This window comes from Danio rerio, chromosome 5 (genome assembly GCF_049306965.1).
Source record: "Danio rerio strain Tuebingen ecotype United States chromosome 5, GRCz12tu, whole genome shotgun sequence".
NCBI lineage: Eukaryota > Metazoa > Chordata > Actinopteri > Cypriniformes > Danionidae > Danio > Danio rerio.
The window spans coordinates 30,742,605-30,768,635 of record NC_133180.1 but is presented as its reverse complement, the minus strand read 5'-3'; the positions used below and the strand labels follow the sequence as shown (position 1 = coordinate 30,768,635).

The following is a 26,031-nucleotide window of genomic DNA, read 5'->3' as shown; positions in this document are numbered from 1 at the left end:
GATAGAACAAGAAGCACATAATGTTTTAGCCTCGTCTACACACTACACTATGTTGGTGTCTACAAAAATTAAATGCATGCTTTTATTTTGTGTCGTTGCGTCATTACGACGCTTTTTAGGTCATCAGTAAAAATGAAAGGTCAGTCGCACGAGCTCCCTGAAAAGCATTCTGGGATAGAGTATGTAAACATCAGCCTCAAACCTGTCAGACGAGAGACTAATGCATTTTATACACAATGCAGACTTAAACTGGCTTCTTTTTATGAATCTTGTCTTTTAATACAAACGGGGGGCACTCGACTCGAGTGAATTATCGGGATGTGATCATGTTTTCGAAAAGCGATAGTAACGCTACTTCTATGCAAGTGTCAGAATGCTAGCAGCTAGTTAGCTTGCTGCTGGATCGCATTCATGAGCTCATAGTCGTACAACATTTCAACGGATTCGTCCATTCTTCTTTGGAACCGGTGAGCTGCAGAGACATTCACGCAACACGAGTATTGTTTTGTACACTGTGTTGACACTGACGACACTTGTTTAACGTTAACGTCGGATTAGCGAGCTAGCTAATAAATGCTGCTTGTTAGCTGGCTGTTGTTTCGGATTATAAACGGTAACGCATGTCAATGTATTCATGATTATATTTTCTACACGAGTCTCTGGCTGTCTCACATTATTGACGGTTGCGGTTTTTATATATGTAGAGCCGTCTGCTTAATTTACATTGCACGTCGCCAAATGTTAGGCCACGTCTAAGCTGTTGAAATATGTAGCTTTTGTGATGAGAAATTCAATGTGCGTGGATCTAAACTTTTGAAATGAGTTTTGAGATTTCTGTCATTCCGGTTGCTATTTAGAATAAACGCTTATGTAAACAACAACTACTCGTGTGTAAAGCCACGCCCCTTTAACTTTTCTAAGCACGAGTGTGACAGCCGTAAACAAGATGTCATATTGTATTCTCCATTCATTCATTGTGGAGGAATTATATCTGTAATTATGCACGCGTTTAACTTCAGTGCCTCTCACATCTTGGTTAACTTATATGTTTAATCAGATTGCTTATTTTAAAAGATAATTTGAGGCTTAGTATTCATGTATGTGTTCGCTTATAGCAGAATTACAACAAAGCTGATTGGTTCTTTATGAACAAAATGTTCATTTTATGGAAAAAGATGAACAGTCAGTAGTGACAGTCAGCAGTCATTACTTTTATTCTTACTCTAAGATCTAGTAAAGAAAGAATTTTAGTTCAATTTAGGGCTCTGAGATTTGGAGAAAAATTATTTATTTATTTATTTTTGACTGATATTGCGATTTGATTTACGATTTAATTCAAGCTTCAAGCAGATTTTAATTTAATTCAAACTTTAGCTCAGTAATCCTTTAAAAAGTAACCTGTTTTTGTTTGGTGTCTGTTTTTCTTTGATATTAATTATTCTATTAATGCTTCTGAAGCAGAAGGTGCCATAATCTCACTTGTCAGCGCTTTTCTGTTTGTATTATTTTTTATTATTGTGGGCGTAGTTTAGCTGTGCAATTCTGATTGGGCAGAATGAAAGTGTGCTCACTCAATTGGCTAGTTATAAAGCCCCGGTTAGATCAAACAATTTCGGCCAGATTTCCTTGACGTAGGGTGTCGTGAGGAGTCGTAAATGACAAATGGATGTCGTGACACAACATTCAATAGTTTTTTCTTGTGTAATGGCGTAGTTCACGACAACCGATACCATGTCTGTGATGCCACACGACACTATCGCATAACATCTAGACGGTTTCATTTTCAGAATTGTAGTGGACTGGTTTTGAAGCACTTCACCTCAGATGTTATTCGTTATTTTTGTTTACATATATATTTTATATTGCAGCCTCTTGCGTTTAATTAATCGCAACGTTTCAAATTGCGATTCGATTTTGATTAATCACACAGCCCTAGTTCAATCCCTTCCTAAAATATATTAATTGCTAAAATTTTTAAAACCCTATTTATACTGTAAGGCGCTGTAATTTAAGGAATTTTTATTTTTTTGTGTAAACACATTATCCTCACATAACAAAAACATATACTTTGGTAAAAACATACTTTAAAATAATAAGCTAGCATAATTTTTTATACCATGTTAATTACTTTATAAGGGACACAGTGGCTCAGTGTTTAGCACTGTCACCTCACAGCAAGATGGTCACAGGTTTGAGTCCTGCCTGAGTCAGTTGGCGTTTTTATGTGGAGTTTGCATGTTCTGCCCGTGTTGGCGTGGGTTTCCTCCTGGTGCTCCGCTTTCCCCCACAGTCCAAAAACGTTTGCAATAGGTGAATTGATGAACTAAATTGTCCATAGTGTATGAGTGTGTATGGATGTTTCCCAGTACTTGGTTTCAGTTGGAAGGTCATCCACTGTGGAAAACATATGCTGGATAAGTTGGCGGTTCGCTCCGCTATGACAACCCCTGATGAATAAAGGGACTAAGCTGAAGGAAAATGAAAGAATGAATAAACTAATTACTTTATAACAATTTTGATTTCTTAATCCATATTAGGGTTTCGTATCTTATCATTATGAATTGCCGAAAGATAATTTTTTTTCCCCCTGATATGGAGCAAATTACTTTCCATATCTTTTTCCTTTAAGAAAAAGAAGTACACTAACCAATTTTAGGGGTTTTCACCTTTATTAGGATAGGTCAGTGCAGAATATATGGACAGGAAAGGGGAGTAGCGATAGGGGAAGTGTCGGCAAAGGACTTCCAGCAAGGAAACGAACTCGGGTCGCCGCGAGCACCTCGGTGCTATGTGTTGACGCACCATCCACTAGGCCATTGGTGCCGACATATGCAGCATCCTTAAATTATTCTCTTAGGTAAGAGAATGTGCTTGTGCTTTATGCCTTTTAAAGCTTGAAGCATCAGAATCGGTATTTGGATATCAGCCAATCACCATGTCGGTACTCTGTACCGGCTGCAAAAATCAATTTGTAGCATCCCTAGTTTCAGCTTTCTTCAAAATATCTTTAGAGAAAGACAAAGTTTTAAAGCCTCAAAGTTAATTAAAATGTTTGGATGAACAATCCCTTTAACTTTGCATTTAAACTTTACCGTCCTCAAAAATGCGATTTGTAAAATCTTTTCTTTGCTCTTAAAACATTTTACAGCCCCCAATAGCACCTCTTGGACTCCTTGCGGGTTTCTGTAGGAGCAGGCTCTGAAAACCTCTGGCTTCAAGCACTGACACCTTAAAAATTGGTGGTCATGTTTTTTATCAATATTTCAACCATGTTGTCCAGTTACTGCTGGAGCTATAAATCAGAAACGTGCACGAGCAAAAAGAGTTTTATGGAACTTTTATGGCTTTTTGCTCTCATTTGTCCCAAAAATCTTGTAAAGTCTCTGTCACTGTGGAACACAGCCTACTGTTCTGAGAACCCCAGGTGTTATCTTTCCAAGAATTAACTACATTTTTTAGCTGTTTCTTGGCTTGCTTCATCTCCTTGTTTGATTAGACACTGCAGTTGTAAATGTTTAACAGCGGGAGTCAAGAACCAAAGATGATCCTGGTCTCTTTAAGCCGAGACAGACTCGTTTAGTCATCTGCATAGTTTAGACGTATCTGCCATCACCGTATTAGCTGTCAGCTGGATCCATGCAATGCTATAGCAATTTTCAGCAGATGTTGTTTGAGGGAGTTTGTTTGGGCTTGGAAGAGTTACAAAAACAGGATTCTTCAGCTCTGAATCATTCTAACTATGCGATTGTGCTTTGTGTCATGAGGTCCACTGAAGTGCTGAAAGTGTATAGCCTCGCGTCTTCTGTCTGAATATGTAGATTTGCTAAATCAGCAGTCGGGAAAAAGCATTCCCTGCCAGTCACTTAAGATGGATGATCTATTACTTTGGAGGGCTTTCGGGAAAGAGTTTGGGCTTATGCAGAATAAGACCAGGAAAATAATTGAATCGATTAAACATATACCTGTTGTCAGTTCATTAGTTTTAGCACAAATTCATTTATAATCATGCCATGTTTATTTTGAGTCTATATGGTGTATGCCATATCTTGTACAGTCTTGTTTTTGTTCTCTGATGTCAGTGTGTTACTTCAAGTCTTCACAAGCATTTCAATGGCTAGTTCCCAGTGTAACAAATTTCTTTTCACTGGTAAATATTTAGTTATATGTCATGATGCTTACTTGAAAATTTAAAATGTGCTGTCACTTAATTATAAAACCAATGCAGTTGTTCATTCATTTTCTTGTCGGCTTAGTCCCTTTATTAATCCGGGGTCGCCACAGCGGAATAAACCGCCAACTTATCCAGCAGGTTTTTACGCAGCGGATGCCCTTCCAGCCGCAATCCATATCTAGGAAACATCCACACACACATTCACACACACACACTCATACACTACGGACAACTTAGCCTACCCAATTCGCCTGTACCGCATGTCTTTGGACTGTGGGGGAAACCGGAGCACCCGGAGGAAACCCACACAAACGCAGGGAGAACATGCAAACTCCACACAGAAACGCCAACTGAGCCAGGGATCGACCCAACGACCTTCTTGCTGTGAGGCGAACGTGCTACTCACTGCGCCACTGCGTCGCCCCCAATGCAGGTGTTCCCTTCTTAAAATGTAAATGTACTTTACATGTTTTTATTTTCAGGTACAAATTTATAGTTTTATAATAATTTAAATATCTAGAGAAGGTCTATGTTCTGTGCCCTTTTTACCATGTAAGACAAAGTCATACTTTGTTATAATTATGGCAGAAATCAAAATTATGTGATCTAAAGATTTATATTCATGTTAAATTTATTGCTATGATTTGTAATGTCTTTATTTTGGAATTTTATCAAAATATTTTGGAATTTTATCAAATAATTCAGATTTTTAATGCCTTTTTTTAAGAGTTTTATCAAAAAATTCTGATTTTTAATGCCTTTATTTAGGAATTTTATTAAATAATTCAGATTTTGAATGTCTTTATTTTGAAATTTTATTTAAAAATTCAGATTCCTAATGTCTGTATTTAGGAATATCGTCAAATTATTCTAATTTTTAATGTCTTTATTTAGAAATTTCATCTAATAATTCAGATTTTTAATGTCTTAATTTAGGAATTTTATTAAATAATTTAAATTTTGAATGTGTTTATTTTTAGATTTTATTTGAAATTCATATTCTTAATGTCTTTATTTAGGAATTTCATCAAATAATTCTGATTTTTAATGCCTTTATTTTGAAATTTTATTAAATAATTCAGATTTTTAATGCCTTTATTTTAGAATTTTATTAAATAATTCTGGCTTGGTTTTGGTGCAATATATTTGGATTTTGACGTTTTATGTCACAATTAATATTCATCAAATGTTGTTTTTCTTATAACCATGAATGTAAACATGATGACTATTGGTTATTATTAATATTGGTAAAATGATGTATTTAATTTGTTTTGTTTTTTTCTAGACAGTCCTACTACTGTAAAGGATGGGTGTGAAAACGTTCACACACAACTCCCCCAGCCACAGCCAGGAGCTTCTGGATAAGCTTAACACCCTGCGCAGTGAGGGCCACTTTTGTGACGTCACCATCCGGGTACAGGGCCAGCTGTTCTCAGCCCACAAGGTAGTCCTAGCCTGCTGTAGTGACTTTCTTCGGGCAAAGTTGTCTGGGAAGCCGGCTGAAGAAGACCCTGTAATTGTCGGTGAAGATAACAAACACGTGCTTGATCTCCAACATGTGACGGTTGCTGGTTTCGCTCCTCTTCTGGAATATGCATACACATCTACTCTGTCCATTAGTACGGAGAATATCATCGATGTATTGGCTGCAGCGAGCTACATGCAGATGTTTGCAGTGGCCAACACTTGCTCGGAGTTCATGAAGTCCAGTATCCTGTGGAACGCGGCATCTTCGGGAGCAGGAGCTCCTGGTAGCATCCAACCTCCAGGTTTGCACAGACCCCAAGAACCCCCTGAAGGCCATGCCAGCTGCACCCTTGCCCCTGTAGATGCCCTCTCACCATCTCCGGTTTCATCTGAGTGCAGCGTGCAAGAGCGGCCCATCCCTGTGTGTCGTGAGTCCAGACGCAAACGTAAAGGCTTTGCAAGCCCACAACCAGCATCCTCTACCTCTCCGCAAGTCCCCAACCCCTCGCCCTCTTCTTCTTCCTTCCCAGAGAGCTCAGCACAGGCCCTGGAACCATCCCTAGCCTTCTCCTGGACGTACCCCTTCGGTGTAGACCGCCGGTTTACTCCAGAGAAGTCAAAACTACCTGATGGTCTTCTGGAAACATCTGGAGCGTCAGGTCAAGACTCTAGCGGAAGGGCTCTGGTGGAGTATCTGTCCTGTGAGGGTCCCCGTGGCCTGGGCGTAGGGGGAGCAACGGGTATAGAGGAGGAGGAAGAAGAGGATGTGCAGGTGAAGGTGGAGAGGCTGAGTGATGAAGAAGTTCATGAAGAGGCTTCTCAACCAGTCAGTGCTCCACACAGTTCACTGAGTGACCAGCAGACAGTTCCTGGCAACGAACACAACCAAGAAGATCTACTCATCAGCCCTCAGTCCTCATCGATTGGTATGTCACACCAGCGCTTGCTATATATTTTCTGCAATTATAAAAGTAAAAGCTGCAGTAATGTTCTTCCTTAATAGGAATACATCCAGCTTCAGTCTTGTACCAAATCATTACAATTAGAAAGTGAAAAATGTTTATATGTGGACTGTTTTAGATCTGTCTGGTTGATCTCCATCATTGAGTAGCCCCAGGACTTTTTATATAGGGAATAGTGAGCCAGGGCTAACTATGGGTTGGCGGGAGCCAAGAGCTAGGGCCAGACAAAATCTGTGTGCTAGGGTTGTGACGATACTGGAATTTGGTACCAATCGATACTGGAATGTTAAAATCATCCATTTCTCGCCAACATTTGAGATGAAAAGTCTGCAAAATCACAGAAATGATTGTGATTGGCTGTGAAGGTCATCAGTTCACCACTGTTTACTGAGAGTAACCACAGATACAGAGACACTCGAGCGTTTTAAAGCCATGATTCATCAGCGGATCGCTTTTATGTCAGCTTATAGACAAAGCAGCTGATCTTTGCGACTTCAAAACGCTCAGGTGTCTGGCGGGAAATGGACCTTTTAAATATTTCAGTATCGATTGGTACCAAATTCCAGTATCATAACATTCTTAGCCTGTGCGGTATTCTGCAGAATTTTCAGCAGATTTTCACAGATTTTTGAGCCTGTCATTCAATATATTTACTTATTTAAATGTGTCTTAATTTATACTTATTTATTTATTTATTTATTTTTTATATTTATTTTTATTATATTATTAAATAATTTGCAAAGGTTTAGATGATTTGTGTATGGTACAGTTTGTAAAGTAATATTCACTTATAGTAGATGTATTAGATGAGAGACCAACTGCAGCTTAGTTTAACAAACAAATGGTTCTAATTGGATTTGTATTGTAAAACTTGAATAAAGGTTACAAAACTTTTTTTTAACATAAATTTTAGCTCCTTTACTCTTAAAAAAATCTGCATAAATCTGCAGAAATTTTTATTTTATTTTTTTACAAGAAATCCATCTAATAGCCTTATGGCCTTAAGCAGCAAGACCAAAATTAAGCTGTGTTTTTACTATTGGACCATTAGCTTCGCAATTCTACTGTAAAACCCACTCTTAACATGGGTCCTTAAAGCAAAAGTTATCATTTCACCAGCTCGAGAAAAGTAAACCAAACGAAAAAATCTGAAACCGAAAAAGAAGCAGACAGACCATATAACAGAAGTTCAATCCTTTCACTTAACACTACAGCATCGACTCATCAATATCCATCCAAAATGATCTACCTTCAACCTAGTAAATCATTATTTAACATTAAAGAGAACATACATATTTAGTATGCATAGACAAACCAATCTCTTAGGCCAGTGGTGTCCAAACTTGGTCCTGGAGGGCCATTACAATTAAAATCATAAAGTATGGGTGTTGTGTATAGGGTTGACAGTGTACATACTTAACCTGCATAGTTAATACATGCTTAATATGTACCTTTTTCCTTTCATCAAGAATGACGGACTGGTTATGTGAGTTATAGAAGTTGTCCTGAGAATATGTGATTTAGCAATGTGCAGATTTAGAGGTCAGGTATTAGCAAAGGCACAAAGATAAACAGAAGCAGATGAAATTGGAAAACTTTACAGTGATGTAATTTGTCTTTACTATGTCTCTGTTATTTTCATAAGCATATTGTTTTACACTAGTTTTTAGTATAAGTGTCTTTTAGTATCACATATAAATCTCGAAATGTTTCTGCTTTGCATGGTGGTCAGAATCCCCAATGGATCAAACTTGGGAGTTATTTAATATTTTGATGTTAGCTGGTATTCTGAAAACATAATACAGAGGTTATCACACCTCCAGCCAAAACTTGAATTAATAAATACTTTTTATTCATCAAAATGTCCTGGAGATTTCTTTTATAATTATGATAATAAAAATATAAAGAAGACAACAAGCAACAAGAGTATTTTTATTGTTAGATGGGATTAGGTTATAAATGGACATACTTTCTAGTCTAATTAGCTTTTTTTTAACTGCTATTTATCAGATTGCTTTGATTTCAATTATTTCATGCACATTTTTGTCTGAGACAGGCCTCTAATCTGTTACACATAAAGTAGATAACAAAATATAAAGACACTGTTTTACAGTCGAAATGGTTTAAAAACAACATTCTACTCTTTCCTTAGGCTCCATGGATGAGGGGGTGACAGAGGGTCTTCAGTCCATGCAGGGCACTCCAAACACTACTGGTCACATGGAGGAGGATGAGAGGTATGACTCCTTTGGGTGTCTGTGTTGTTTTTACAGAGTGCTTTTACGACGTCTCACTTTTATGATTAAAATAAAGGGCCCCTCTGAGTAGGGACATCAGTCTTCTCATCATCGTCTTTCCTCTTGTATACTTATAAGCAGCAAAGGCTTCTGTGATATTGTAGTGGCTATTAGGATGTGGAGTTACTGCCAAGAGGCCAGAGAAGCTGGTTGGCAAGCTTTCTGGAAACTTCTTGGACCTGAATTTGCCTGTTGGAATACTGGAAGAGTAGGGAAATGGTATGATGCAAAACAAATGGGATAAAAAAGACACTGCTGTCCATCTCAGGAGTGGAGTCTGCTTTATATGACAACTCGATATGCCTGACTAAACGTGTGTTATATGTTAGCCTAGGACTTTTGTGTGGTAATCTGTGAATCTGCAGACAGGAGCATGAACGCAACTCAAAGAAAATACTCAATACACAGCGTGACTCTTTTCTTTGGATTCTCACCTAAGTGTACATGTAAAGGGAGCATAAAATGAAGTTAAATGATTTTTGAAGATGATTTTTCATTCCTCAAAGCTGACATCCCTTTTTAAAATGGCTTTTTTTTGTTTTTTCACCCTTCTGAAATGGCATTATGCCCCTTAAAATTGAATCAAGGGATGAGCTAACAGATGATGTTTAACCATCAGTCACAATAGATTAGTTTGTTTATTATTCACAGCATTATTCCAACTATTCTTCAGCTTAGTTCATGATTTGTCAGGGGTCGCCACAGCAGAATGAACCGCCAGTTACTCTGGCATATGTTTATTGAAACACCCACACACGCTCTCATCACACACACACACTCGTACACTATGGCCAATATTTGTTTTAGCCAATTCACCTATAGCGCGTGTCTGTGCGTGAAACCGGAGCATAACCCAGAGGAAACCCACGCAAACACGGGGAGAACATGCAAATTCCATATTTAAATGCTTCCTGGCCCTGCCAAAACTCGAACTTGAGACATTCTTGCTGTCAGGCAACAGTGCTTATCACTGAGCCACCTTTTCAGCATTATGTTATTCATTCATTCATTCATTCATTTTCATCTGCTTTTCCGGGGCCTGGTCGTGGGGGCAGCAATCTTAGGAGAGAACCCTAGACTTCCCTTTCCCCAGACACTTCCTCAAGCTTCTTGGGGGGGATCCCACGGTGTTCCTAGGTCAGCCAAGACACATAGCCTCCTCCCAGTGGGAAAAACCTGGAACAGCTACCTAGGTAGGTATCCAGGCAGCATGAACCTCCTCTATGATCTGCCACTCCTTCATAAACCGCTACCTTATCGTGGAGGAGGGGTTTGAGTGCCAGAGTGATTCTAAGGGCTATGTTGTCGGTAGGGTAGGGTCTCCCATGGAAAAAAGGTCTTAGGTTACAGGTCAGACTAAGTGCGATACAAAAACCTCTTATGAGCACAATAACAGCAAGGAGCGTGACATCGCCTGGTGTGGTGCAGCAAGGACCCCACCCTGGAGCAATTTGGCAAGGTTTTATCCCATGGATAAATGGTTTTTATCCCACCAATGGAGCAACGTGGGACCATCCTCCTGCAGGAGGAACTGTGAGGGACTGGTGCATTGTAGAACGGGTGATGGTCGAAGGTTAGGGCCAACAACCCAATCATCGGGCACAGAAACTAGCATTATGTTAATGTTAGCATAACAATTTGTATTGAAAAACACTTTTTGTTCCTTTTCATTAATTACTAAGAGTCAGTGTGCAATTGGCTTATCCATCTAATTAGTGTGCCTTGTTGTTGCTCTGTCTCCAGGCTAGAGAATGTCCAGTATCCATACCACCTGTACATCAGCCCTTCAACTCGCCCTGGACTCAATGGTCCTGAACGGCCCTTCCAGTGCCCTACATGTGGCGTCCGATTCACTCGAATACAGAATCTAAAACAGCACATGCTCATCCACTCTGGTAAGATAGCCTCTGCTATTACAGCACAGCACACTGATGTTAATGTGTAGAGAACTTCTTCAGTTGCCTTTTGTAATGGTATCTCAAGTATAAAAACACTATAATATAGTCTCTAACAATCTAATTGTTACTGTCTTGGCAATCAGTTTACATTTACAATCAATTAGCAACCTCTGAGCTCACATCAGGTCAGTCTTCAAAGGTTTATCAGTTTTTGCTCAAAATTAATAAAGCTTTTATTTCATCTCAACTCTTATGTACATGCAGTTCACACATGACCTTTGAATTATTTTGCATAAAAGGTCTCCACACTAAGTTGGGCAGTTGTTTGACTGTCGGAAAAGAAACTGAGAAGCCAGAAAAAAAGAAAAATTTTAACTACTAAAACTTAAGAAACTACCGAAAAATGGCAAAAACAATAGGCACAAACACTATATTGCCAAACGTTTTGGGACATCTGCCTTTACGTGCACATCCACTTTAATGATATCCCAATCTCAGTCTGTAGGGTATAATATGAAGTTGGCCACCCTTTATAGCTGTAACTGCTTCAACTCTTCTGGGAAGACTTTCCGGAGGGTTTAGGAGTGTTTATGGGAATTCTTGACCATTCTTCTAGAAGCACATTTGTGAGGTCAGGCACTGATGTTGGACGAGAATGTCTGGCTCTCGGTTTCTGCTCTAATTCATCCCAAAGGTGTTCAGTTGGGTTGAGGTCTTGAGGGAGCTGACTTTGTGAAGACCAGTCATGCCTGGACAAAGTCCAAACTCTTAATACAAAGTAGGGCTGGATGATAAAATTGGTATCGGTATTTATTGACCGAAGACAGTGTACAATATTAATTTTAAAAGTTTGGTATGAAGTGCTATAGTTTTATTAAAATGTGGCTGCTGAGTACGTGCCTCGGAAGCAATGCCAGTAAGCTTAGGGTATAGGTTTGACATTTCCAATGAAGGAGCGCGACTTGCTCGACGTGCATATGTGAGTGACTCGCACATGTTGTGCAAAAGTTATTTAAATTTTTGTTAGAAAATATTCAATAATTATCAATACCGAATGATATTAAACGATATTGTGCTATTTGTTTTTCAATATTGCCCAGCGCTTATAGAAAGCCCACATTGCAATCCCCTATACTAAACTTTACATTTAGCACAATGCAGTCAGACAAGTACATTTATCTGGCAACTGTCAAACCAAGATTCATCTATCTGATTGGCTGTCAGAGATGTGTGATTTGTCACTCAAGGGAACACATCACCTGCTCTAGAGTCTAGTAGTGGTGGGCTTTACACCACTGCATTTGACACTTTGCATTGCATTTGGTGATGTAAGGCTTGGATGCAGCTGCTGATCAATGGAAACCCGTTCCATGAAGCTCTCCATGCACTGTTTTTGGACTTATCTGAAGGCCACATTTATACTCTGCAGAGAGTTGGTGAGAAGTCGCACTGCACCCCAGGACACGCTGATGCAATTTAACATGACCCTCTGTGATTCTACACATGCTGCTGTTTTTGCTTCCACTATTATATTTAGTAGTGAGAACGTTTCACAAATGGACTTGGAATTGCACAGGTGGCAACCTAGCATGGTACCACACTTGAATTCATTTAGCTCCTGAGAGTGACCCATTCTTTCACAAATGCTTTTAGAAGCAGTCTTTAGAGCCAAGGTGATGGAAGTGATTGGAAATCCCGAATTCAATTATTTTGAGGGGTGTCCCAAAACGTTTGGCAAGATACTGTATGTGTGACTTAGCACATGTGAGGGATTTAATAATACTCTCTATTTTAAATGAGACATTTTTATTGCTTGACTTTTTGCAGACATGGAACACCGATGAATCTTTCTAGTGGGGATTTGTAAAGCTCTTGCATTCATGCATGCTATACTTTGAAAGGCTGTGTTTGACAGTGTGTGCCATGTACATAAAAGAATTAGGCAGTTATATACTTTAATATTCTGAGCCTTTATTGTTTAAACGTTTTAGGACAGCTTAGGATTGTTCAGTAGTTAAGCTTTAAAACATCCTAAAATGGGGTCTTGTATTGCAAAGAAGAGTATAACATGATTCTCCCTAATCTGCATGTTAGTTTAAACAGAGCTGACATTTGTTTGCTGTCGATTGTCCAAACAGAACTTCTCATCGCAGCTGGACTGATGAAAACCATTGTAGGCAGTCGGTTTAGTTGTGGCTTATGTGAATAACAAACATTGCTGGAGATTCTATGGTGCCGATTTGGATTAGTCAATTAACTTAAGTTGCACGTTTTTGGACGGTGGGAGAAAACCGGGGAAACACACATGAGCACGGGGAGAATTTGTAAACTCCGCACAGAAATGTCGACTGGCTTGGTAAGGACTAGAACAAGTGACGTTTTTGCTGTGAGGCAACAGTGCTAACCAGCTAGGAAAGGTGGAGGAGTAGGGGTGGAAAGGGGGATTCCTTTTCAAACGAAGCTGGCTGTGATATAGAACTTAGGGTGTTTATAGTGGCTTAGGACTCGTCTGATTGGTGAATCATAAATTGGATAATGCAGAACCAGCCGCAAGCAATCATAAGCATGTGATTCTCTCGAATCATCTTCTTTATTTACTAATTATCTCCTTTTTTCTGGCTCTGTTTGATTGACTGCTGTTTTGTGTCTTCCCAATATACAGGCATTAAGCCATTCCAGTGTGACCGATGTGGGAAAAAGTTTACGCGGGCTTACTCTCTGAAGATGCACCGGCTGAAGCACGAAGGTAAACGATGTTTCCGGTGCCAGATCTGTAGCGCCACTTTCACTTCCTTCGGTGAATATAAGCACCACATGAGGGTGTCTCGCCACATCATCCGCAAGCCTCGGATTTACGAGTGCAAAACGTGCGGCGCCATGTTTACCAACTCCGGCAATTTAATCGTACACCTGAGGAGTCTCAACCATGAGGCGTCAGAACTAGCAAACTACTTCCAGACCAGGTGAGGAGGAGCTGAACATTTTAAGAAAATATGTAGAAGTTCAAATTTAGTCTTGTACGGTCGGCCGCTAATCTCATGTTAAGGTAGCTGACTCGTTTTTTTTTATTATATTACTTTGGGGAGAAATGATCAATCTGTATAACTGTAGCAATATGTGTATAAGTAAAACAGGTGGTGATAAGTTTATTAGTTTTTGCAGTAGGTGTCATGAACTAGAAATGAACAAGATTTTTTACAGTAGTTATTAATATTGGTGTTATTTTCATATTTAAAAAGTAAGTTAAGAAGATTCGTACTTTATTTTGAAAAAGTACTGCTGACCAATTTTAATGAAAGTACTGTAATTGTGAAAATATACTAAAATATATATTGTGAAATATACTAAAATAAATGGTTTTATTTTATTTTTAAATGTAAATGTATTTATTATCATTTTTAAACTATAATATTATTATCTTAAATAGTTAATTTATTCGTCGTTTTATTTAATATTTTTGGGATTTAAAGATGTTTTTCTTTATCATACAACAGTTTTCAGTGTCATGGTCATTCAGAAATCACTATTATAACATGATGAAAGAAATTAACAATAAATCATTGCTCCCTGTTAGTTTCTGATAATGAATGCATTAGCTCAGTGGTTCTCAAACTGTGGTACTAGTGGTACGCGTGCTTCATTCTAGTGGTACACGGAAGAATCAATGAATAATAAAAGAATAAAATGCACACGCTTTTAACCATTTGATGCATATGAAAACACTGAGACTCATGTGATCAGACAGCATTGGCTGTTCCTTGAAGCGTACGATTACACCGGTGTGCTTAAGCCTGGTTTACACTTCTGTGTCAAGTGACCGGCGTAACCCACGACGCATGCAACGCGCGTAGCTGTGCATTTATACTTCTGCGCGCTGTCTCTGTTGGTCTGCATTAACAGGAACCGGCGGACGTGCAACAACTTTAACTATGAGGTAAGAACAAAACAAAACTTTCCATCCGGAGCTTCTTCACAGGACTCCACACTTGTAAACAATCGCTCCATCGGGGTCGCACCATTCGCACGGCTCTCGGTCCCGCCCACACTCATCAGTGCTACCAAGCCGACCAATCACAGAGCTTGCGCTATGCGTCGTTGCGTCGTATTTTTTGAGAGGTGCACGTCAGTGACGGCCACGGCGTAGGGCTATGCGTCAACGCTGTAGCATACGCGTGCATTTGACGCAGAAGTATAAATCAGCCTTTAGAATGTTTACTTTAGTGCATCGCGTCTTCAGATGTTAAAGGGCCACGAAACCCCCTGTTTCAGCAGGGTGTTTTCACACCTCTAGTTTGGAAAAAGTCAGGAAAGTGAGCGTATCCAGCTCTGTTTAGGGGGGATTGTCGTAGTAGGAAAAGAAGGAAGGTGCATAAAAATGGGAGTTTCGGTTTGGGCATGCGCTGATTTTCACAGAGGCAAAACAAACACACAGACGCAGGGCAGAAAGACGATTAATGTGTTTACATGGACATCAGTAATCGAATTATTTGCCAAATTATTAAATGGTGGACTTTAACTGCAGTTTGGCTCTTTCATTCAGGAATTTCATTTATGGCCCTCGTGACAAACGAGATATTTGATTCGAGGAATTGCTGGAAGTATGTATTTTTAATGCAATGATTGATACCGCATGGCAAATGAGAGAAAAATACCTCCGCATTTCTCGGTAACCTAGATGCACTTGGTACGTAGTGTCAGAAAGCCGTGTGTGTTATTCCTGTCACAAAATGCAGCGTACATCCTACAAGACGGTAATAGTTTTATTGTGGTGTTTACATTCGGAGAGCTGCATTTACAGCGGATCTTTGAGTTCATAATAATGTAGTGTAATTAACTAACTGTATACTTTAGTAACTTAAAAGTCATTTGATTAAGGTCTGTCTTTAAACACTGAAAGAGTACTGCTGACGATACGAACGAACTTTGCCTCTGAATAAACAAACAAAGACCTCTGATTGCTTGCTTACCAAATCTGTAGAGACCGGACAATCAACACCAACTGGAGCTGCGTGTTTATCAAAAGGAGACGAGCATTTTCTCATTTCCAGATGAGGAATGCTCTCGGGTAAAAAAATTTCCTTAGACACGTATTTTTGTTGCGTGCACTGTAATCTACACGTGAGTCCAGCTGCTCTCTCATAGCGGGAAAATGAAAACAAAACCTTTTTTGTAGCACATTTATGAACACAACACTGACGACCTGTGTCTCCAAACAATTCTTTTTCTCCCACTTGTTTTGGCAACACAACGTGGCGTCTCTCTGCTGTCTGAACACTGTACAGGTAAAAACAGTCTTTGAAGCTATCGTGCATATTAATAAAGTTGCACCGCATACACATTAGAGCTCGCTGATTGGTTTTAACCAAGTCTTTCTCATGAATTATTGCTGCTCACTCAGAGACATCACTAAGTACTCCTAGGTACAGACAGCCAGTCTGCACGCTGGAATATACACAAGGATCTAATCGGCGTGACGCAGCTTCAAAAATTTGTTTCAAACCGGAAGAACAAATTTGCTTCAAATAACGCAAAAACAACAAATTTTCACTTTTTTGTGACATATATGTGTCCCAATAGTGTTTTTAGCAGTGTGGGACACATATGACTGTCAACAGCTCAAAAAATGTGTTTTGGTGTTTCGTGACCCTTTAAAAATCAATTTGCTTGACGCAGAGCCACAGGAGCACTAGAGAAGCACTAGAGAAGCCCTTCTGCATACCAGTCCTGTTGTGTTGGCATTTCAGTTACTGCAAACTCAGTAAATTCCCTATACTGCATCATTAGTAAAATAATTATTACAAATGTGTTAAATGTGTGCTTGTAGTTATGTAAAACAATGCGCGTTTTCCATATAAAAAAAGTTATTTATTTTGTAAAGTAGCGTGGCTTTCAGTTTAGTTTGTTACCTTAGATTTAGGCTAATTAATTTGAATGTGATTCAAATGGCGCGAGACACAGAACATACACTCAATGCCATTCTTGAAGCTTAGAGGTAGAATATAATTAAAGTTAGTCTCCGTGTGCACAGACGGAGGACCCACAAACTGTACCAGAGTCTGTTTGAAAACAGTGGTCAGTGTGCAGTTAACGGGAACTTCAGTTTACTTAAGATGACATCTCATTCGCACCAAATCACGGAAATACAGCACGTATGAATTGGTCAAGCAGTGTATTCATGCATTTATTCTGACACACATAGGTCTACTGTAAATGACGAGCAGCAGATCTAATTTTAAATGTAAATATGTAATTCCAAATCATAAATTTAAAATGCAAGTTAATGTTTAGATTTCAAGGATATACACATATATCATTTGTACATGCAGCTTATATTTCAAAATGTGTAAAACAATGTATATATGTATGACATAAAGCCTATATTCATCAGGTACAAGCAACATTTCCAGGTTTTGATGAATAGGCTACTATACAGTAATATTTTACAAGTAATGTTTTTGTCTGCAAGCAAAATGTTCAAACTGTTTATAATGTTTAAAGTGGCTGACAATAATACATATTCGTAATAATCGGAATTAATCTGCCTCATTTTTAACTGTGCAGTGCAGTAGCTGCTTAATTAGGCATACTAGGCTACTGTATTTCAATACTGGTCATTATGATGTTACATGGAGAGAAATGTTGGTGAAAAAACGTTTGAGAACCACTGCATTAATGTAAAGCAACTTTATTGTAACATATTACTGATGAAACCTTGTATATTTTCAAAAACAGCTGATGATGAAAGCTTTTTCTGCTTCTGCTGTGATTGACAAAATGCATCCATCAGATGAAATGTCTTTCCTGCTTTGCCACAGTCAAGGGCAATCCCTGGTTGTTTTGTGCAGTATTTGGCACAAATTTACAAACTGAATAGAGCTCTCAGGAAATCGCTGAAATCTCCACTATTGACTGTCCTGATCGGTATTATGACAGATGTAGTGTTTATTTGTTTCTCAATACCTTTAACACATGGGCGCGCACACCATGTTCTTTCCTGTTTGAAAACAATTTTTTTTTTATAAATGGAAAAATAATGACTTTAATTCCGTTTTGGAAGTAGCAAGCGTTGGACTGTGCATTTGGAAAAGAAGCAGTGAGATGTAAACAGTTGGACATGCAAGGAAATCATTCCAGTGTCAGCTAATTACCGCTGAATAGTGAAACTTTCAGTTGAATTACTGTCTATAATTTAGAGGAGACATTCTGTTGAGGTAATCTTCCTGACTTTAGACACTCATTTAGGCAGAGGAAAGGGTGTCAGGTGCCTTTTTGCATTGAGCTCTTGCTACACATAGACTCGCTTATTTCATCCAACTGTTTATTTTATTTAAGCCCCCTCGCTCTCTCTTAGGATCTCTACTCATTTTTGTCAGGCTCTAATAAATGGTGCCTATGCAAGCAAGAGTGCTGAGGCAATAGTTTGGCTCTCGTATGCTAATTAAAGGGACAAGTCACACAAAAATTTCAAATTCAGCCGTCATTTACTCACTCTCCACTTTTATTATTTTATTTCTTTTATCAGCTGAAAAAAAAAAAGTATAATGGTAACCATTGACCTCCATAGTATTTTTTACTGATGAAAGGACTATGACTCAAATGCAGAACTAAAATGGGTATATAATAAATATAACATAAAACAAAAAGAAAACAAAAACAACCCTGATGGGGGAAAACTTAACTAGAAAGACAAACTAGACTGGATTGGGCTGAGCTGGCAAGGAACAGGACAGAAAGAACGATGACGAAACTGGCACAGGACAGCAGATGTGAGGAGACTATAAAGGAGGAATAATTGACAAACAAACAGGTGAACATAATAAACTAATAATGGGTTAAAAATGAGGGTGGGACTAGACAGTAGACCGGAGCTTTTGACACAAAGAAACAACACAAGCCATGTGCTCACGTAAAAAACAGGACTAGAACACACAGCCAATGAAAGAACTCATTAACCGCATGTTTACATGAATCACAACACTAAAGCATGTGGCGCTTGTAAACATGAATCGCATACTAAGCACAACACCAACACAAACAGAACACAAGCACGAGTACACGATAAATGAAAACGCTTACCATGCACTCAAACAAGACATCCGATCCCAGCGCCAACCAAAACCGACTAGACTGGATCGCTGAGAACCAAAACACCATGCTGCAAACAAAACAACAAACACCAGGATGAGAGCGTGCAATCATGCACACGCCCGGCCCAAGCACAGCCAAGATGTCGCACATACAATGACAAGGCAGACAATGACGAGAAATACGAGTGCTCGACCTGAGCAAACTCGAGCTAAGGACAACATACTAGACAAGACAAGACTAGTGTCCGGACTCCTAAACACCAAAACAAGGATTAACAAGACCAAAGTGGCAGAATCCTTACAGTGGAAGTCAGTGGTTACCATCAACGTTTAGGTTACCAGCATTCTTCAAAATATCTTTGGGGTGAACTAGAGATTTAAAGGGTTTTATCGTCTATCAATGTTAAGTTGTATTGCATTTAATTACATTGACGAGTCTGCATTTATCCATAGTTTGGGATTTTGATGATAAAGTAAGTTTATTTTATTGGCAATCAAGAACAATTTGTATTAAATTGGACCAATTAGGTGTCTAAAATAAAATTTTAGATCATTTTAGTCAGTAAATACATAAAAAAAATAAACCTGTCAGTATTTTACTTGTCATGTTTGTGCAAAGAACTTTTGAAGTCATCGTGTCAAGAGTGAAAGGACTTGCATTAAAGAAATAGGAAATTATGTCATTACTATCTAAATCCTATTGACGGATTGAGCTATTGGTGTTTAAATTGTGAATGCTTGTTAAATCCCTTTTTCTGCCAAGCCACAATCCTCAATCAAGCTTCAGATGTTGACTTTTGTTTAGATAGCTGTAATGTTTTGCCAAAGGACATTTTGCCAAAGCTTATTGTTAGACTTAAACATGCTAGGACTGGCTGTTCATGAAAAGGAAAAACAAAATCCAATAAAATCTTACACTCGTATACCAAACTTGGATCACTATCTTGGATGAATCAGATGAACTTTTCTTTTTTGACAAATTGCTTTGTTTTGAACTTGCGTCTGAATGGTTTGACATCCTCTGATTGTGGCTTCACAGAAGGAGACTGAAAGCTGAAATCTTTATTTTCTATATTTTGAAGTTTACCTTGCTAACAAAAAGGTATTGAAGGTACTGAGTTTATGAAAGATAAATGTACAGTTTTTTAACCTAGTCTGCTTTGCCTTATGTTAGATTTTTCTGAACACAGGCCCTTCTCTCTTTCTCATTTTTCATTTCCTAGTGAGTTCCTCCTCCCAGACTACCTGAGTCACATGCAAGAGGAAGAGGGGCTCGGACACTTTGAGATAAGTGAGCAGACCTTTGAAGCTTCTTCCTCCTCTTCCTCAGTCCAAACGCCAGTTATCTCTCAAGTTTCCTCTACCATGAACTATGACACCCACACTTCAGCACCTCCTTCCCAAACCCCAAACCCCAGATCAGGGAATGGAGGCGAGGACGCAGCAGGGGACCTCCAGAAGCCCACCACTGCTGTCACCTCTCTGCAAGACCCAGAGGAGGACGTGGGAGAGAAGGAGAGAGGGGCAAGAAAGAAGAAGAAGAGACTTGTGCCAATTACTATTGAGTGAAAACGTTCCATGTGTGTGAACACGTATAATGACAGTCGGTGTGCTGTTGCACACTCAGTACTTCTGTTACGATATCAATCATGGAAAATGGAAAATTATCGTTATAAAAATCTTTTTTTTTTAAATTTGTTGGGGTTACTTTTAAGATCATCTGATATGGATTAGGATGTGCATCATAACATTGCAGAGAAAACCACACGAGGATCACATGTTCAGGCCCGTAGCCAGCCTGGTGAAAGGGGAGGTTCTTTTTTTTTTTTTTTATATGGACCTTTTTGCAGTTATTAGCCTCATTTTCTATTTAATTTTTAGGTTTAATTACCTTTTAAGCACTATTTTGTTTGTTGGATTAGCTTGTCAGATGGTCATCACCCACATTTTTCGATGTACCAAAAACATTTCCTAAAGATTTGGAAGAAAAAATATGAGAATAATACTTATTTTTCAAATACAAATTTATTACATCACATACAGTTAAAGTCAGAATTATTAGACCCCCTTTAATTTTTTTATAGTTTTTTTTTTTATATTTCTCATATGATGTTCAAGGGCATTTTCACAGTATGTCTGATAATATTTTTATTTCTGGAAAAAATCTTATTTGTTTTATTTATTTTTTTTTTTAGAATAAAAGCAGTTTTTAGTTTTTTAAAAGCCATTTTAAGGTCAAAATTAATAGCCCCTTTAAGCTATATAAAGCTTATATAGCTTAAAGGGGGGGATTTATGGGGAGTCTAATAATTCAAGGTGGCTAATAATTCTAACTTCAACTGTATCATTAGAAAAAAGGATGCTCTTCAAGTTTTAAATTAAAAAACTAGCCTATTGACATTTATTACACAAACACAACCTGGCCAGCATATTCAACTTTCCTGTCACTCTGAAACAACAGCCAAAAGAGGATTCTGCTTGGTCTTAAAGCCTTTTTTGATGGTTATTTTTAAAATGTATTATGGCATAGCAGTCCCCCCACACCCCACCCCACTCCGCGGCTACTGGCCTGAGTTAAAGTTATAAGTAAAGCACACACAGAACATGTTTCAGAACATTTTCACGTGATAAAACATGGTCACATTTTTAATTTGCATGAAAATGTTTTAAATACATGTTTGGTGTGTGTGTGATTTTTGTTTAACATGTAAACCTCATGTATTTTTCTCTGAAAGAGCAGTTCAAAGTTTAGTCATTTTATTTTCCTAGGGGCCGATCACACCAAACGCGCTAGAACGGCTAGTTTTTAAAGTAACTTCTAATGGAGAATGGCTGATAGCATAAGTGTCTGCGCCTCAATGTGCATAGACTTACTGTCCATCCTAAATTATTTAATATTACAAATGTTTCATACCATTTAGATCAGAAAAGTGGATATGCAGGGATATCGATGGTTCAGACGAGTCATTCATATCGGTGATTCATTCACTAACGAATCACTCCCTACGTTAGAATTAAAACTGAAAGCAGGAGCGGGGGGCAGTTGCAGGACATGGATTATAAACGGGTCGGGTGGATAATACATTTCCATGCACACAAACACACGCTCTGGGTCAGCAATGCTTGTGCGGTCACTTATCCTTCAATGTAGAAAAGTGATGTAAAATTATAGTTTTTGTCATTTAAAAAAATATTTGCATACTGACCACCGGGAAAGCTCCAGATTATAGATCTATGCATATATGTTTACATATCTATGGCTTTAGATTACCACAGTCCTCCACTACATCTTGGTCCCACATTCATTTCAAAGGAGCGCTACCCTGTACTAAAATGGCAGCTCTATTGATGCTTTTCTTCCTATTGACAACGACAGCACAGGCGAATTCGAATTAAAAATTTTTATGTGCACTCACAGTTGAAATAACGTCAACTTTGAGTGAAAAAAACGTGCTACGTCAGTCGTGTCTCCCACGGCGGTTTCCATTGAGGTGACTGCCTTGTTTAAAGATGGAGGAAAGACTGGTGGTCGCTGTTTTGAGTTATCCGGTGCCGTATGACTCACAAATGTTGAGTTTCACAATATTATTAAATATTAAAGTTTAACCAATATCGACAGTAACACTCGCGCACAATACCCAGCTGATTCAGTCGTTGACTATCGACTTAAAAGGTGATACTTTTTTTTTTTACACTAAAGTGTTGTGTGCCTCGCGTTTTTGGAACGTAAAAGTGCGTTTGGTGTGATCGGCCCCTTAAATTGTTTTATTAGTAACCCGTTAATATCTGTGACTAATTAGTTCTATGAAAGCACATTTTCTTAATTTAATGATGTTTGTTATTATATAATATTTGTTGATTTTATTTGGTCGATTTGTATCATTTTTAACTGTTTTGTTTGTTGTGTTGTGTTAAACTGATGATCTGTTATCACGTGATTTTTATTTCCCTTTATTTTATTTCTGCGCCATAACTATAGCAAACTGCCCCTTCTGACTGTAAACAAACCTATTACAAACAGAGATTCTTCAACCCTCTGAGGGCCGTTCCTAAAAATGTGAAAGACTGCATTAATACTTCCATGGGTGTTCAAAGCGCAAACAAAACACTGAACTTAACTGGCACTAAACGCCCATGTTAATGGGTTGCTGTGCTTTGATTGAGTGTACATGTGAAGAGTAGCCCTGTATTCCATGCCCTCTTTTCTGCTGTACGTGTAATGCTGCTAAATTTTGTAAACTGTGCCTCTTGCCCAGCTCTCCAATTGAACCACTCGTCAATTCGATCTAAAGAGCTGTTATGTGAATCGTTTCGGTTTAGAGTTCTTCTTTTGATTGTGGCATATGGAAGAAATGTCCACTTTTTAATATTGTGAAAGGTGATGTTTCCAAAGCCTTTCCCGTGTTATTTGCTGTTGGAATCAACTCAACTTGATGCCATAGTTGTATGTGCCTAACAGTCTCCCAAACACCTTGTGACTATGGCATGAGTCTTGATTTGAAGATGTAACATGACTGCAGCTTTGGAATATGTAGCATTTGTTTGGTTTGGTGGTTGATGGCGTATTTCGCGTACGACTCTGTGTAATATTGCACCTGGCAATCAGTCTCGAAGCTGCTCCATTCCAATATGATTTTGTAGGGAACAAACGCGTTTTAATAGGCTTTGTGCAATATCGTTTTGGATGAGTCACGTGCTCCAAGATGAAAACCTTTTCTATTGCTGTGGACAATGAGATGAATGATGATGACGACATAACGGATGGGGGCTAGTCGAGGGAATGAGCTAAAGCATGTGCCCTTCCATAACAACAACAACAACAACAGATAGCGAAAGAAATCCAATTGCATTACAAAAACTAGGTTGCGGTATCATTCTCTGATGTCATTTCCCTCGAGACGGTCTCCCGCTTATCTCACTCTCTCCATTTTTGCGACCGCGGGCTGTAGCTCAAACTCAATTACTTCATAGTCTGAGAGTTTGTATTGACGCATTCATCCATAAGACAATATTGGCTGTCTGTCCCAGATTGCTCTTTGTGCTGCTTGCATGTTTTCCGTGCAAAAAGAAAAATGGGGGAAAAAATCAATATAGCATGGTTGATTCGTTTGTTGGATGTCGTTTCAGATATGTGCAACTACCATTTCGTATACAATATTCAATCTTTGGTGTTCAGTTGTTTGAGCAGAAAGAAAACGTGATATTTCAGTAGTCATGATGCTTTTTTTTCTTCCCAGATTCTGTATTGATGAGAGTTACCTTAAGAAGTGTCAATTTGTACATTTGTAATATCAATGTGAGTGTGAGTAGTTCTTTGACTTGAGCCTTGTAGTGTTCGCTTTTGTGACCATGTCTTATTGAAATACATGAATATATATATATACTCTATATTCTTTTTTTAAAGCCTATAGTTTTAGTCGTATCTTGTGCCTTTGGATATTGGATCTGTATTGTATTTTACTTGGCATACACATGCGTTGATATGAATTCATAATGTTTTGTAGACAGAATGCTGGTAGACTTCAAATGTAGCTTGAAACTAAAAATATTTTTGAAGTGCTATTTGACACATGGTTTAAACTGTATGTTTTTGTGTTTATTTTCATAAAAAAACAAGTGTATTGGTCGTTTTGTATCTCTTTAGTGCTTCTTATCATCCGTTTCTGTGCCAATTCAGATTTATTGAATGATGTTTTGTAAAAACATTACGTACATAAAGATTTACAGTAAATGGTTACAGCCTAACACTCCCAAGTTTGCTTCCGTTCTTATTGCTAAATCTGGATTTTGAACTCGTTGCACAATATGTAGATTTCCTGAAGAAAATTTCATTTCTTTCATTTGATTTGATTTATTTCGAACAGGAAAAATCCTACACAAAACAATTCTATAAACAAAATACATTTTAACATAGTTGAAATGGTGTGGGATGAAGCACAAGCTTATTCATTTCCCCACCCCATTATCACGCACATCATTCCTTTATTACTTTAACTTATTTCTTATTTTACTCTTTTTCTTTTTTTTTCTTCTTTTTTTTACAGGAGACATATGTTATCCCTTTTTCAATTCAATTCAATTCAGCTTTATTTGTATAGCACTTATACAATGTAGATTGTGTTAAAGCAGCTTCACATAAATGGTCATAGTAACTGGATCAGGGTGGTTCAGTTTTTAGTGTTTAAGTTCAGTTCAGTTTAGCTCAGTTCAGTGTGGTTTGAAATCATTACTGAGAGTCCAAACACTGAAGGGCAAATTCATCTTCTCTTTTGGCATCTTTGACATATTACATGTTTGTATCCATTTGTACATTTACGTTTTATAACATTGACCCAAAAATACATAGTATTGCAAACAGTCATTAATTTAGATTTCATCAAACCTTTCACATTTTGTTCTTTTTCAATCACCTCTTTTTATCATTATATTCCTTTAATAATATATATTTATACAACTGACATCCTGACATTGTTTGAGAATCTGTTCTAGACTGTTCCATAATTTCACAACACATACAGACACACTTTTTTTTTTTTTAAGTTGTCCTTGTTTTCAACCTCCTAAGATTTTGTTCTTCTCTCAGATTATATCCCCCTTGTCTTTCTTCAAAAAAAAACCTTTGTGTGCATTTTGGAAGACACTTATTCCTAGCTTTTAACATAATTTGTGCTGTTTTAAATTTGCATACCTATATTTTTAGGGGCTTTCACCTTTATTTTATAGATTAGTGGAGATGTGATGAATACATAGAGAGCAGAGAGAGGGGGGAAGGATTGGTAAAGGACCTCGAGCCGAGTATCGAACTTAGGTCAAGTGCTATATGTCGGCGCACTTTACCACTAGACTATGGGCGTCGACTGTAAATTATTAAACTTAAGTATTTGTACTACTAAATGGTCACTCTGGTTTATGTACTTACTGAATGCTTAATAATAAACACTCCACCAGGGGAGGCCAATCCTGTTCCTGGAGATCTACCTTCCTGCAGATTTCAGTTGCAACCCTTATCAAACACACCTGTCTGTAATTATCAAGTGGATTTCAGGTCCTAATTAATTGGTTCAGGTGGGTTTGATCAGGGTAGGAGCTAAACTGTACAGGAAGGTAGATTTCCAGGAACAGGATTGAGCACCCCTGCACTACACTCTC

General features: G+C 38.2%; 1 protein-coding gene across 5 annotated transcripts; it reads left to right on the top strand.

Annotated features, from left to right (window-relative positions):
- Positions 1-159: 159 nt before the first annotated feature.
- Positions 160-24,627, top strand: zbtb44 (zinc finger and BTB domain containing 44). 5 transcript variants are annotated; one of them, XM_005171911.5, is made up of 6 exons: positions 160-467; positions 5,457-6,564; positions 8,753-8,837; positions 10,641-10,792; positions 13,458-13,541; positions 20,106-24,627. In XM_005171911.5, the coding sequence occupies exons 2-6, from the start codon at positions 5,478-5,480 to the stop codon at positions 20,129-20,131; spliced, it is 1,434 nt and encodes a 477-aa protein (XP_005171968.1). In that variant the 5' UTR covers positions 160-467; positions 5,457-5,477; the 3' UTR covers positions 20,132-24,627. The 5 variants fall into 5 exon arrangements, with proteins under 5 accessions (XP_005171968.1, XP_073807069.1, XP_005171967.1 ...); XM_073950968.1 differs by having other exon boundaries at positions 5,461-6,564; positions 20,106-24,506; XM_005171910.6 differs by having other exon boundaries at positions 5,461-6,564; positions 13,458-13,758; positions 20,106-24,506.
- The last annotated feature ends 1,404 nt before the right edge of the window (positions 24,628-26,031 follow it).

What these genes read in the sequence shown, in the direction of transcription:
- zbtb44 (XM_005171910.6), top strand. Translation starts at nt 5,478, where the DNA reads ATGGGTGTGAAAACGTTCACACACAACTCCCCCAGCCACAGCCAGGAG. An exon ending in CCCTCAGTCCTCATCGATTG is followed by an intron (nt 6,565 to 8,752) that starts GTATGTCACACC and finishes CTCTTTCCTTAG; the next exon opens with GCTCCATGGATGAGGGGGTG. An exon ending in GCACATGCTCATCCACTCTG is followed by an intron (nt 10,793 to 13,457) that starts GTAAGATAGCCT and finishes CCCAATATACAG; the next exon opens with GCATTAAGCCATTCCAGTGT.